The sequence below is a fragment of the Bombus pascuorum genome, chromosome 2 (genome assembly GCF_905332965.1).
Source record: "Bombus pascuorum chromosome 2, iyBomPasc1.1, whole genome shotgun sequence".
Lineage (NCBI taxonomy): Eukaryota > Metazoa > Arthropoda > Insecta > Hymenoptera > Apidae > Bombus > Bombus pascuorum.
The window spans coordinates 19,072,141-19,087,265 of NC_083489.1; the positions used below are offsets into that span (position 1 = coordinate 19,072,141).

The 15,125-nt window shown below is 38.2% G+C and overlaps 1 protein-coding gene and 1 long non-coding RNA gene across 8 annotated transcripts in view; one reads left to right on the forward strand and one right to left on the reverse strand.

Moving 5' to 3' along the window:
* LOC132916871 (dorsal-ventral patterning protein Sog) overlaps window positions 1–11,001 on the forward strand; it is a 93,513-nt gene extending 82,512 nt beyond the window's left edge. For 5 of the 7 annotated variants that reach the window (XM_060977279.1, XM_060977276.1, XM_060977277.1 and 2 more), the window contains 5 exons: window positions 1,502–1,567; window positions 1,650–3,446; window positions 4,847–4,998; window positions 6,316–6,636; window positions 10,584–11,001. In XM_060977279.1, coding sequence (XP_060833262.1) covers window positions 1,502–1,567; window positions 1,650–3,446; window positions 4,847–4,998; window positions 6,316–6,636; window positions 10,584–10,778 — 2,531 coding nt within the window. In that variant the 3' untranslated portion in view covers window positions 10,779–11,001. The other 2 variants (XM_060977274.1, XM_060977275.1) reach the window with 2 other exon arrangements.
* On the reverse strand, window positions 9,641–10,588 carry LOC132904470 (uncharacterized). Its single transcript, XR_009657599.1, has 3 exons — window positions 10,505–10,588; window positions 10,284–10,390; window positions 9,641–10,210 (listed from the first exon to the last, which is right to left on the reverse strand). It is a non-coding gene; the product is annotated as an uncharacterized LOC132904470 (long non-coding RNA).
* Window positions 11,002–15,125: the final 4,124 nt, after the last annotated feature.

Here is a 15,125-nt window from a genome sequence, read left to right on the forward strand (position 1 = left end):
AATTTAAATTCGAATCTCAAATTACGAACAAAGGTTAAGTACCGTTTTTATATGCGTTACGTGACAACCGATTTTCATAAAGAACTTTGTACTTGAAAATGCTGCAAAAGAAAAAGAAGATGGCCGCTTCGTACAATTGCGAAGAAAGTAAGATAGAAACAAATTAGTAAGGAAACGTGCTGGTATAAAATCCTGTGGAACGAATATCCATAAATCGAGAGGTTAAGAGGTATAGAAACGACGGGTAGAAAGGTGAAACGGCACGGCGTGTCGCGATACTCCATGGCTATTGGTGGCTGTCACTGGCACGCACTGTACACTGTACGTATACCAATTAATGTATCCGCGCGGCTGGATCGGCGCGGTATGCGCCATAAAAGCAACATTCAAAGTAGCGGTGGTTGGCGCCAGCCTCCTCTTTTCTTACCCCACGGGCATTCTTTATGGTTCATACACACATCTTGGCTGAATGAGGATTCACTCCTTTTTTTTCTTTTCCCTTTCTTTCTCTTCTTTCCTCTACTTCCTTTTTAGGTTCTCCTTCTTTCTATTTGTAGTTAATTTCTTCTTTTCTACTTTTCTTTCATCTTCTTTATCTACCTTCTCTATCGATTATTTTTCTTCTACGTTGGAACTTCAATGTGTCTGTTGCCTTGTAATCGATACGCCACCATACGAGATCTCTTGACTTTACAATCGAAGATGTGATACGCTGCTTTAACGTGCATACCACGCATTATCCTTACGAGAAAGAATACGAAAATGGGAGAAGTACGCACATCTTCTCTCGAAGCGGCGTACAGTGGTTCACGTATTTGAACGCTTGTAGAAATCCTTTATGATTGTATTATGTGTGTTATACGATACAAACCTAACACATGTATTCGCACAGAATATATACATCAAATTTTTCTGTGGTAAGTGTTTAAATACTTTCGTATGTGCGATTTTAGAGATTCGATATGGGCATTACGCCGACCGGTATAAAGCCTCGACATATATCATTGCTCCATACAAAATGAGCTTTAACGAGAAGTTTCTCGCCAGAAGGAGGGAGTTTGGGCGACGGTGGCGCGCGCGTGATCGTTTTACGAGGCAATAAAGTAAGTTCTTTTGCGGGCCACGATCTTACCGGTGTTCATCGCTAGTTTAGCGACTTTTGACGTTATGGGAAATTGAAAATCCGTTATGGCGCTGATACTTCAAATTTTTTGGAAGGTTAGCTCTCCATTAACAAACATATTTTCGCACTTTCCATGAGCAAGTTGGATCTTTATATCCACACCTAACTTTCTTGCGGGAACTTTCTTTACAAACAATAAAAATTCGCTCCGATGATCACGAGTAAAATTTCGACAGGAAAATAAACAAACCAAGTTGCCTACAGAGAAGTTAGAAAGGGAAATATTGTTAGATGGGCGTTCAACAGTAAAAAGTAATCATAGCGAAAAAACGTTTATATAAACTGTTGAATGAAATGTGATCGTTTACCATGTTACAGGTAGCGACATAGTGCAGGATTTGCCAGCGCAATTGACCTCCGAGGAAGAGGAACGAAGTCTAAAACGTAATTTTCCCTATCAATCTGCAATTCGACCCATCCGAAGATTTATCCAAACCTAACCCAATGTATTCTCACGTTTTTCCAGATTTTGGGACACTTTTAACTGGTAAAACATCTCAGGTACTACGTCGCGATGAACCCAGCCCAACATCAATGTACAACAGTGCTTATAACTATCTGGCCACAGGTCGTTTCACATTTCACCGCAAAAATCTGTACTATTCCTTTTATTTGTCAACATCCACTCCTCGTCCAAGAAGCATACAATTTATCGATGGATCGGGAAGTATTCTAGAGGAACAGACGATCGATCCTATTGGTGGAGTGTATCAAAATGCTACGGGTAAACTTTGTGGGGTATGGAGGAGGGTCCCTCGAGATTACAGGAAACTGCTGCGTGAGGAACGCCTGCACGTGTCCTTTATATGGGAACCGTCGGCTACCTTGACTGGACAGTTGTCCCGTTATCGCGCCTTGTCCACGGAACAGTATTCTTCCTTGTTGGAGCCCACAATGGGAGTGGATCGCTCGCTGATGTCAGGTGCAGGAGCTACCGCCATAGTTTCAGCGTCCTCAGCATCAGCGCCATCTATCCACGTATCTTTGGTATTCAATGGCGTCTTTCTACCTAACGATGTCTCCGAAGTACCACTAATCGTCCAATTGGAACACATGGAGAAGGATTATGTAGTTTTACGGGAGGAAATAATAGTGAAGAAGCCGTCGAACGAATTAAACTTTGGGGAAGTTCGGAGCGCCTTATCTGGGGCGGACCTTCGTTTATTAACAAGAGGCAAGCTCTCTATTAGCATAATGTCAAAAAAAGATCCTCAGGCACTTCGATTAGCTGGGGTAGTGGGTCCACGTGCCAACTGCGAGATGTATCAAACTTTGCTGATCTCAGAAACACCTTCAGCAGCTTCTGGATTGGCCTGGGCGTTTTTAGATCGCGCTGGTTCGTTGCGTTATGGCGTTCAGTTGATAGGATTGGAAGAGGAGAGTCCTTTGGTAACTTTAGTAGATGAAGGAGGTAAACGTCGCACCGAATTGGAAGATCTGACGCCTTCTCTTGTTGATGGTTTAGCTAATGGATCCTTAGAGCGTCCAGGACCACGATTCCTTGAACCCTTGTTTAACGGAGAACTTGCAGTTGTTGCTGCCTCGCACGTTGGATCTATGTTGCGTGGCCGACTACTACAGAGACCTGTAGCCGATGCTAAAGATACTGCTGCACCTGTTTTGCTCAGAAGACTGTCCCAGGAACCTTTAAACCCTGGTCCAGTTGGTCTGGTCTGGACAGCTGTTGATCTAGACTGCTCTTTACATTATGAGCTTGAAATTGCTGGCTTCCCTCAAACGTCTTCCACAAACAGCCACGAGCCACGTACCCTCCGACTTTATCTAGAAACCATGCCCTTAGTAGTTCAAGGAGCACCTGTAGCTAGGAGATTGTTGGAAGAGTTCACTGGATACGTTTTGGAAGGTTCTGTCACTGGACTATCACCAGTGGAACTATACAGAATCGAATCTGGTATTGGTTTCCTTGAAGTAACCGATAAACAGGCTGAAAGAATTTTGAAGGCTCCGTTCAAAGCCAGGGCGCCGCTCAGCTGTCTTCCTCATTATGCGGATAACGATGTTGCCTCGGTGGTCGCGTATAATCTTTACCCACCTAGGTCGGATATTGAAACTGGCGCGTGCTTCCATGAGACTAGATTTTACGAAGAGGGTACTCAGTGGACCTCCAGCACAGATCCGTGCTACATGTGCCACTGTCACCGTGGACTACCACAGTGCGATCCAATGCCTTGTCCAGTTCTAACCTGCGCTGAGAGCAAGCAGTTGAAGCCTGCTTCTGGTCACTGTTGTCCTATTTGTTCAAGTAAGTTATTTTTGTTTTCACTGTTTCTTTTTTTTATTTCTTATTTCTATGGAAATATATGTATATAATAGAAAAGCAACATTTTTTATGTTGATTTATTGAGAAGAAAGTGTGTTCTTGGAACTCCATGCAGTGCTCATTATGTCTTATACTGTGTAGAACTGGAAAAAGACCTTCAAAACAAAGACAGACCTAATTGATTATTTTTAATAAATTCATGTGTTTAACTCATAATCATATTTTAAGCAGTATAACATGTAATATGGCTAGACTGTGAGCTAAAGTGAACAGTATTCTTGTCTCTCTTGTACCGTCTTCAGGGACCTCTTTCTATCTCATCATCATAATATTTGTTGAATTTCTTTTATCCACTTTAATATCTAAACGCTTCTACAAATTTATGTCGCTTGAAATGATAATCAAGTCTTCATCTTCTTATATACTTATCGATCAGCTCTTTTAATTCTCATCATCATAAGGAATTATGTTTATATCAGAAACACGACTAGAATCTCGTAATCTAGAGTAAACCGTGGATAACGTGGATTAATTATCCTTCCCTTTCGTATTCCGTCGTTTCGACAAACACCATAGAGTCGTAGAGAATTAAGAAAATGACCGTGGCCAATATTCAATCCGATTACCGTGACACGTTCGATGAAAGTAATCGCGCGGAATTAGTTACAGCTACTTACGATCCTGTTTAGATTACACGATCGCTTATCGATCGTGAAATAAGGCAAATTTATTTTGCAGCTTCTCCGATTCCACTTGTCATTCCTCGTTTTTGCAAAGAAACATTAAGAACCGTTCAAACGTTGAAATCTTTGCCTCGAGGAAACATCATTTCATCGTGGACGATATAATTTACTTAATTCAGATATATACTGTTATTTTAATATTCATTTTAATCAATGTTAATTGGATTTATATTTATCACTGATACGACGACGAACACGTTATTCTACAAGATGAGTCGAACTTATTTAATCATTAATTCTGTCATTGACCGATTAATCGGTCAAATAAATCGGAAGTTACTAACCATTTGTCGTATACGATAGAGACGTATCAGTCCGGTTACTGCTGGTCGAGAAAAAGCCCTCTAGTAGAATCAAATTAAAGCAATGCGTCATTTTCTTCGATACATCGCCGGTACATTGATGTTCTACTGTATCTAATTAAATTGATTACGATGTTCTGTTCATCCGGTTTCATTATTTATTGCGCTATTTGTATCTAAAAGCCGCTAGTACAGTTCGCTTCGGTTTAACGGGTATATAACAAGTTCTTGGAAGATTCGCTCGTAAATAGGTTATGTTGTTGCGCATGTATATTGCGACAAATAACATAAATTAAAAATACGCGAAATGGAGTAATGGCATGGATTGTTTATATAGGTCCAGGGATCAACATGAATGCGACAGGGAAAAATGTGAGTTCGGTGACAAGAGGTTGCACACTGGCTGGCCAGTTCCATCTGCCAGGAGCGTCATGGCATCCATATTTGCCACCAATGGGCTTCGACACTTGCGCAGTTTGCACGTGTGATGTAAGTTTTTCATTATTCTTAATCTACCAATTTAATCAACTGACAGAGTGATACTCCGCCGTTTAGTTACTTTTTTAGAGTAGAGAAGTGATCGGTGAGTTGATCACAGTCAAGCTATGGAAAGAAAAATTAATTCTCCACGAAATTCTTCAGACTTTGTTAAAGTAAACGAATAAAATTCAACTTTTGTAAAGATAGAATATTTCCAAGCATATTTAGTACGTATTCCCATGATTAACAGTCTATAATTCATTTAGACAAGTTCCAAAGGTTTCTCTCGCGTGAGTAGCACTTTTTCTCCTAAGCACAATAAGCGGTGATGTAAATATTCTTGAACCTTAGGTCGAATTTCGAAACGTGTTGGAATTTAAATGGTCCCATGATGCGGAACAGAGTGGCTGAAACGCGCGAGGCACGACGGTTCCAAGGCACGGTTCGAATTCCACGCAGACGGCTGACTTTTTCCAGATTCTTTGTTTACTTCTTTACCATACGTTCACTCTCGTCGCGGTCGGCCAGAGAGTTTCGTAACGATTCCAGCATCGGCGTCGATCCTGCGACATATATTATAATGCGCTCTCTCGTAGGCAACACGGTTATAAAAGCTTCGTGCGAATGAAAAATTCAACTAGACACCGGGGCGCGCTCGCGCGAGTTCGTTGCGCCAGAAGAATGCGGTTGCTCTCTGCCGAGTCATGAAAAGGAGCTCCGTGTTGCGAGCGCCGCGATCGGCAATCAGTGACAGGCCTTTCTAAATAGATATTAGAGAATTGTTAGAAGTCATGCCTGGAGACACGTTGCACCGAGTCATGTTCATTACCGGAGATAAGACGTTACTTTTGATTCGTTGCTTGTCACTTAAATCGCGCTTGACCAACTCCGTACGTGTAATAAGTAGAAACACTGATGCCGGATAATGTGTTTGTATACGTCGACAAATCAGAAGCTGATACGCTGGCTGTTCGATTTAACCTTATCGCGTTCATATACTTATTTGGAGTTCAATTAGTATCATGGGATTTAACTATGAACAATGTAGTCCATGTAGAGAGAAAACTGATTGCTTCGATTATCTAAGTCTATGACTTTTTTCTCTGTATATAATTTCATGTTTTTATGAACATAATTAAAGAATTGTAACATAGATAGACATCTGTTTCTTCCACTGAATATTATAACAAATACTTTGAATTGAAAATACTCTGAATGCTCAGACTACAAAGGGTTGAGAACAAAGATCAAAGACCTCATATCATTCATAGTCGCAATGTGAACGCGGCATTAGGTTTTGACTGTGGACATCCATTTATTTTGCAGCCCGTTACGCTAGAGGTGAAATGTCCGCGGGTGCAGTGCCCGCCATTGGATTGCGACGAGAAGATCGCCTTCAGACCCAGTAAGAAGGCATGTTGCAGACAGTGTCCGGCGATGACGCCTAGCACGATCGCAGGAGTTGGGGGCGACACGACACGTTTACCACGGGACCAAGCGGCGCCATCCACCAGGCGCACTGCTGAGGACATATTGGCTTCCGGCGGTTGCAAGTATCCCCTTGGTGGTCCGTATGAGAACGGGATGGAGTGGCATCCACGAGTCCACTCGCACGGAGAGATGAAATGCGTCAAGTGCAGGTGCAAGGTGAGAATCACTGTTTAATAGACGCGCGTTTCGTTTTCTATCTTTACGAATTTTTCCGCGTGGCGGCGCTGTAGTCGTTTTGATACTGGTTGTAGTTTGAGAATTTTTATCATACATACTTGGAGAATCTGGGAAGCTTGTAATACATTAATCTGAAGTAATACTTTTTAAGGGTTTTGAAAGTATGCAATATGGATAATTTTGTTATCTTGTTAGTTATCTGCATTATATGATACTAGTTGCGGTTGCAAAACTTTTGTTAGACTTGAAAGATCTACGTAGATCCTAGATTCTAGTTTAAAGTAAATTGATGTAGAGAGATTCGAGAGTTCCAAAAATGTACAATGGTATACGTGACATTTTAATAGGTAATTTTCTTATTAGTACTTATTAGCTACATCTAAAATTTTATTTGCTCAGATGTATCAAGGTGTATAGCAGAGACTGTGCAACGTGGATAGATGACAGTTATTTGTATAAATAATTGTCCTGTCCTGTTTCCAAGTAGCACCCGGTTTCATGTTCTAATGGTTTTTACAAATTAGTCTAGCGTAACTAATTATGCACGAGGTCTATTAACAATCAGCACCTCGTATCTCACAGGCGCCGCTCTTCCACCGACTACACACCGCTGACTGATTCTTGTATAATCTAATTAAACGCTGTAATAAATCGACTCCGTGGGATTCGTGAGGCCCGTGTTGTAATATGAGATAATTTATTCAATACACTTGCAAAATTCTTGTAACTTGAAAGAAATATTTAATAAGAAACCTATTACAAACTACATTATTTATTGAATTATAACATAACCTCTATATAAATAATAATCTTTTCAAAGTAGGATATTTCAAAGTTCTAAACTCTAACAAATGATTCATATATTCTATTTGTCAACTTAAAATATTTCATATACTTCAGGTTTGTAATTTCAAAGTCTAGAATTGAAGTCAGGCGCTCGAAACGACTCGAGACTATTACTGTTGACGCGGAGCGCCGCTAGAGTCATTGGAGATTCTTCGTGGTCGATCTACCGTCGTTTTTTCTTTGTTCACGTGCGATAAGTGCGGCAAAGATGAGATTGCGTCGGTGCATGAAAGCGCGGTCTATCGTTCCCGGATCGTGACGGTTTTGTGGCCGCCAATTGGCCACCATTTGACGCGCGGAATGCGAATCCTTTCGATCGACGGTGGCGCTCGTGCGAATTTCGGCAGATTATGATTACACGCCTCGCTGGTAGAGAGGTTAGGGCAGTTTGTAACCGCGACCACTAGAGCCTCGGTGCAATTTGTGGCTGTTGTGAGATTAGGCTGATACGTGATTGTATGAATTGCATTTATAGGGCATTCAGTGCAATCTCACGAAAATACGGATCGAAGGCGTTTCCATTAGATCGATATTATAGAAATGTACGCTGCATTTGGTGAACACTTGGTGCAATTGTGGGTAACTAAAATAAATTGAGTTATTAAATGAATCGATATAATTTTTTAAATACGCGATGTAAGATGCGCTGAAAATTAATTTTGAGAATTTGCAAATTAATGCTGTTGATAATAAATGCAACTTTACGTTATATGAATTACAGGGAAACTAGGATGATCAACATAGTAATTCTATTTATAAACTTAGAAATTAGTTGTAATCGTCAGAGTACCAATGCACTTTGTGGTCACAGGGAAATTGATGGTTTGCACGGGTGCAATTTGCGAAGCTACAAAAAAGTAAGATACAGATGCAAAGATCCAATTATGAGAATAGCTGAATGATATATATTAACTCGTATTATATAAACTTACTAGTCTGTTGTTAGGACAATTGCGGGACTAGACAAAAAATTTTGCAGCGTTCTTCATTATCGGTAGTACAGAAAGATAGAACATAGTTGCAAAGTCCAATTACTAATAATGGATTTCTTTTGGTATTGTATTGATGTAAAGTGGATCTTATTGGACGTGTAGTGTTGAGAACTAGTAGCGCGAGATCGTCACGGTACTTTAGCCAGCAAGTGCGACAATTTCCGGTTTACACGATCGCTGGTTACCCTCTCATCAGCTGCATTCCACTCGTGCTTGAAGTTGCTGACCGACACGATTGAGGAGACACATCTTTACTACCTTTCTAACATATCATTGGCAAAATGCATCGAGTAGATACGATTCCCTGAAAGATTTATTTATTTTCAATTAAAAGGTTAGGTTTTTCAAGAAATTCTGACAATTGACACGAATCACGCTAGCATTTGAAACTTTTAGTTAAAATTTAGAATTTCGTACTAATTTTTCTTTTCACCATCCTTTTCTACATACGTGCTCGATAAAATTTTTTTATAAATGTCTCAAATGAAACTAAACGAGACTAGTATAACGTTTGCAACATTATCGCGGTTAAACAATACTTAATATTGGATAATTTATGTAGACTAGTGAGATATCTTTTTAAACAATACGAAAAACCGGTTTCCGTGAAACATAGAGTAACTTTCTTTCGAATGGAAATGTACAGGAAATTTCAGGGGCGCCTTGATTTTTTTCGCGGACTCGCGTATCCTTCTTTGGTCTCGGTGCAACGACACTTGTCCAGACGTGTTCTACAAGTTGGAACAAAGGTCGTTCAAGGTTATAGAAGGTTTTAACATTAACGATATATCTATCTTACTAAAAGTACTCGATGGTAATGGTCGTTTGCACTTTCCTTATGATCGAATCGACCAATAACGCCGAAAATTTTATACACAGAAAAACTGACAGTCATTTTTGTGGCTCATTCGCAGGCCTTTTTTATATTTTGCTAGTCTTATAATGATCAGATTTTTATTTTATTGTACGAATTAAGGATCGTCCACCTCTAATCTTCAGATAGTTATGAATTGACAACATTCTCAGTGATTATTATTGCGCCTATAACAACAAACCTGAATAACCTGAAATAAATGAATAAATAACAGACTAGTTCCATAAAAGCTTTAAATCAAATAACAAAAGATATCACAAGTTGGAAATCTTTTAAATGTCAAACGGTGGAAAGCAGTTATATTTTATGATTTAAACATGATAAAATATTTTATTTTTAAATTTTAATTGCCACGCTATTCGTATTAGAGGATTTCCAATACATGTGAGCAAACAATTAATTATTGGCCGCGTTTCAAATAAGGAAGAAGAAATTCTTCCGAGCATTTTCGTTCGCATTTCATCATTTATGAAACGGCTTGCGACTTGCTTTACTTCTGCTCGCACGGTTTCACAATATATACTCGTTAGAAGTTTTTCAATGGTAGCCCCGTTGTGATATCCAGACACGGTCACGACCAGAAACCTTTAAGGAGAAAACCTTTAACCGGACTCGTTCGCCTGGACCGACCCAAAAGGGTCCATCCATTACGATGAAAATGGAACGCAGTCACCGATCGTGCGTGCGGACCAATATTACATGGAGGAAAAAGTATTGCGATTTTCCAATTGTTGTAATTGCGAGACCATCCGCAAGATATTATTCCAGTGTTACTCTATTGTACATTCGTTTTAGCGTCCACTATGTCATCTCAATTATATTTAGGTTAGGTTTGTGTCCTCTGAAAGAAAGATTACATTTATTATTATTGTGCGTAGGTTAAGTTTGTGTCTTCTAATAGAAACATGCCTTACTTCCCTTACGTCTTCCATATCTAATAATCGTTTTGAACGATCCATCGTATCTCACTTAAGGTTATTTCACATGCTGAATACATTTATCTAGGTTAGGATTACATTTCCTGGAAAAAGTGCATTATTATCATTGTGTCTTCCATTTTGTACATAATTTAGCATATGGTAAAAACATAACCAACTATGCGACAAAAAAAGCTCGATATTTATATGAAAATTACGAAACGCGATGCCCAGATCTAAATTGAAAAATGGCGTCGGTTCTAAAGCGGATTTCGCCGTATGTCTGAATGTTTGCAGAATGGCGAGGTCAGGTGCGACAGGAAACGGTGTCCACGGGCGCTATGCAACACGATCGCGCACCAGATAAAACGCGGCGAATACGTGGCAGACGGTGATGACTGTTGCACGGTGCAGTGTCGGCGGGCGAGACGTCATCATCGTAACAATCATCATCCAGCTCGGCATTCGGTGACACCACGTGAACTCAGCTGAGTAGTTCCAGCCGCTGCTACCAAGCTTCCTTCGAGCAGTATCCTGGTCCACGGTAATGCTCCTGGACCTCGTTTCTCTCTATAGCCATCGATTAGCCATGCCGTAGTCGTCGTCATCGTCGCTACTTTCGATTCCAAAGCGATTCTAGAGCGACCGGGAAGCTATGAGAAAGTGATAGAAGTGAATTGGTATCAGAAGCCTACATTCAAATCAAGAAGTAAGGTCGAAAATTACAGATGGTTTTTACAATCTGCCAGCACCATCGATTGAACAGTTTCAGAGACACATATTGTTTGAAAACTAGCCTCTTTGGATTAATGAACGTTGTAGAACAATGTGGAAGGCATATCATTAGGTTATGCAAGATCCAAGATTCAATTTATGCAGGAACGAGATTAAACGAAGCCATCTAGGCGAAATAAGGGGCAGAGAGGCACCTCGGTCTGTATATTGTATGAAGTTGGTCAATTTGATCGGTTTTGAATAAATCGCCTGCAAAGTCTGCTATCTCTCCATATGGTAACCAATAATGATTTTCCAGAATTTATGATTGAATAATCATCCTAAACAAGTGTTCTGAGAGAGGATGCTGGAAATGCACGGCGTTATGTCCAGCGCAGCAGCCATCCTTAAAAAAACAAGGATCTATGAAGAAACGATTGGTGCTCATTTTGAATGCTATATTTGGGAATGATAAATCGCAGCCGGAAGATGGTAATCAGTGAAACAGAAAGATTCGCTGCTGGGATGATCGGTGGCCATCGCAGGAAGCCATAATAATGATGATATCAATAACAATATAGTGCGAGCACGGCAAAACAGGAAGGAACGTGGATCGTTCTCGTCAGACGCTATTCTTATATTCTCGTCGCTTGCTCGGTTATGCGCTATAGAGTCCCTTGCAGCACCCACAACCAGACTTTTATTAATCAATTGGCTCTCATCAACGGACCAACGGACCGGAAGCCAACTGCTCTCTATCTTCGAGTGACCTCTCGCATACACGTACGTATGCTATGCACACGTTTATATTCGTATACATACATATGTACATATGTGTATGTATACTATATAGTATGACGGGTGTATTGGAAGAAAAAGCTAGAAGAAGAGAAAGAGAGATTCGAAAATGAAGAAAAAAACAAATCTGGAGAGAGCTTTTAATTATTTGATTTCCAAATTTTAATCTCTCGATCAAGATTATTTCAAGGAATTTTTTATTCTCTGCCGTATTATTTGTTTTAGTTGCGAAGCCTATCTCTTCTTTTTCTGCAAAGTCTGCGAAGACTTCTTACTTTTTAAAACCTGCTGCACCTTTTTTAAAGCTATACTCACTCTTATCAATTCACATATGTTACTCTCAGACTCCTCTATTCCAAAATGGTTCTATCCGGTGTACGTTACCTTTCATTTCATCTCCTGGTTCGCATTTTGGCGGGACGCGAGCTCGTTTCCGGTCTGCTGCTCTGATTTCTGGAGAGAGTTATTTTCATTATTATTTTATTGTAATCAGAGCAATCGAAGAATCTCTCTCTCCTCATTTCGCTACATTTATTTTTTAAAAGAAAGTTGGCTTCTGGAGAGAGTTTAAAGTCGTGGCGGCAAGTGCAGAGCCCTACTGTACCCACCAACCTCATCGAGTTACCCAGCAACCAAAGAAGACTGAAGAACCTCCGATGGTGGCATCAGTTATCATTATAGCGCAAAAACACGCTAAGGTTTATATCACACTGTATTAGCTCCACGCAATTTATTACTGCTACGGATTATTATTATTATTATTATTATTATTATTATTATTATTATTATTATTATTATTATTATTATTTTTATTATTATTATTATCATCATCATCATCATCATCATCACTACTATTAACGGTGATATCAATGTCGTTAATATTATAGATCATTGTTCATTTTCATCAACTTCGTATCACCATTGTTTCATCATCGTTCATCTTATCGTTTGCGATTCATCGTATTCATCGTCTCCGAAAATTTGTTCTACATTATCATGTTCGTCATTATGATCATTATTAATATTTCTATTACTATTTTTAATAGTATAAATAATATTGCTATTATTTTATTAAATATTCACCGCTACTATCAACACTATATTCACTAATCGCGATTATTATTGTTAAATATTAATCGAATGCGACACCTTAAATGAGTCGGCCTGTAATCTCATAGAAATGGCTTCTCTTGTAACTTATAAGCGTATTTATTGTTAGGTTCTCTAAATTATTCGATAATGAATTTTAAATAAAATGTGGAGGATCGCGGCTATAATCTCGATTCAAAGTCTGTGTATGTGCTACAGAGAATTTGAAAAATCGGAGTTAGGTAAGGATAAAATTAAGAGTCGTCATCTTTAAACATACAAGAGTGCTTGTTATTTGAATGAATGCGTAGAACTGCGTCAGTTTTTTTATGCGTATGTCGATTGATGAAAGCGTTTATAAAAAGATAGGACATTCGTAATCGAATAGAAAAAGATACCATGCGATATAGAGGGAGAAGGGGTATTTGTAAAAATTGTATAACGATCCTAACCTATCATTCTCGTAATTTCGATCAATTTTGCTTGGCAGTTTACATGAAACCATTTTTTCTTCTTTATGTTATTCAAGAACATAAACAACAAGACGTGAAAGAAACAATTTTGTCCAGTTTTGTAACATTTTGGTATTTCGTACATGCGAGTGGTTCACCGTTCAGGCGGAAATTTCGCAAATTAGAAGCGAGCAAAGACGAACATTTAAAGAACACAATGAAAAATATAGTGAAGTATAGAAGTTCTGATAATTTCGATCTATTTTATATAGATAATCTCAATTTTTTTAAATTATGTATGTCCGAACTTTTTCACTATATTACCTTTAATCTGCATTGTGACGCACTAGTCACGGATTTGTCGTTCTTCTGCATTTCTTTATGATCTAGTCTAAGCGTCTGGTGTGTTCATTTGGGCAAGCTTGCGGAAAACGAGCGGTGATCCGATCGCTAATGAAAGACGAGATGAAAACACGGGTAGCGGTTTTATGCGTAGCCCCGGCAGCTGGCAGACCTGCTTACTCTCAACACTTTTGATACAGCACTTTTTCCAATAGAGCGTGCACACCAGGAGAGTGTCTACCGCTTTACATGGTCAACAGGTTCAAGATAATACAATGAAAGGTGCAACATGTATTACAAAGAGAGTTCCATTTAACAATTTCTACGTTTTTAATACACTCGTTTATATTTACTTGTAATTGTCGAATATATCCATAAAAAACGAGCTTGTTTTACTACTTGTGATAAACAAATATTTTGTCAATACTATGATAATTTGCTAATTTCAAATGTATCTTTCACATAAAAAATTAACAAAATATAATTTAGCTAATATTTGTCAGAATATTCAACGATTTCGAATATTTAAAAAATAAAAAAGTGAACTGTCCATACAAATGTTATCCAAATTCTGCTGGAACAATATATATTTTTTCCTATAATAATCTAAATTAACTCAATTGTAAAAAAGATGTCTATTTTATAACAAACTAGATTTTTGTTCTTATAATTCACAATATTTTTACAAAATATGAAAATATTTCACGATGGACAGATACTAGAATATTTCTTTCAGAATTCTATTCGTTCAATGCGGCTCTCATTGTAAGGTAGATATACGTAGAACAATTTTTAGAGGGTAAATGGCAGTCTTGATCCAGTGGGAACGATTAGAAGTTACTCCGTGCGACACGAACACCACCTTTCTTGGTGCTACGACAGCTGAACGGTAATGTAGCCTGATACCGAACAGATTTGGAGCGTTTGATATGTGAGAAACTTTGTGAACATTCGAGACTATCCATGCCTTAATAATTGTTAACGTACATATATTTAATTGATTATAAAGCCCTTAACGGTGATCGATTGTCAATGTTTTTTGTACATAGGCGTATATATATACATATATATGTATATATAGTATCGTATATATATATATCGTAGTATATATGTATCGTATATATATATATATATATATATATATATATATATATATATATATATATATATATTACATATATATATATATTATATATATATATTATATATATATTACATATATATATATATTATATATATATATTATATATATATTACATATATATATATATATATATATATGTAATGAGAATCACGACGACTACTATAAACGAGCTATTAATATTGCGACTATTCTTTATTATTAATAATATTTATATATAATTATATAGAATCTTCATGCCTCATCAAACTTTTCGACAATATCAATGATGCTTATTATTATTAACATTAACATTATTTTATT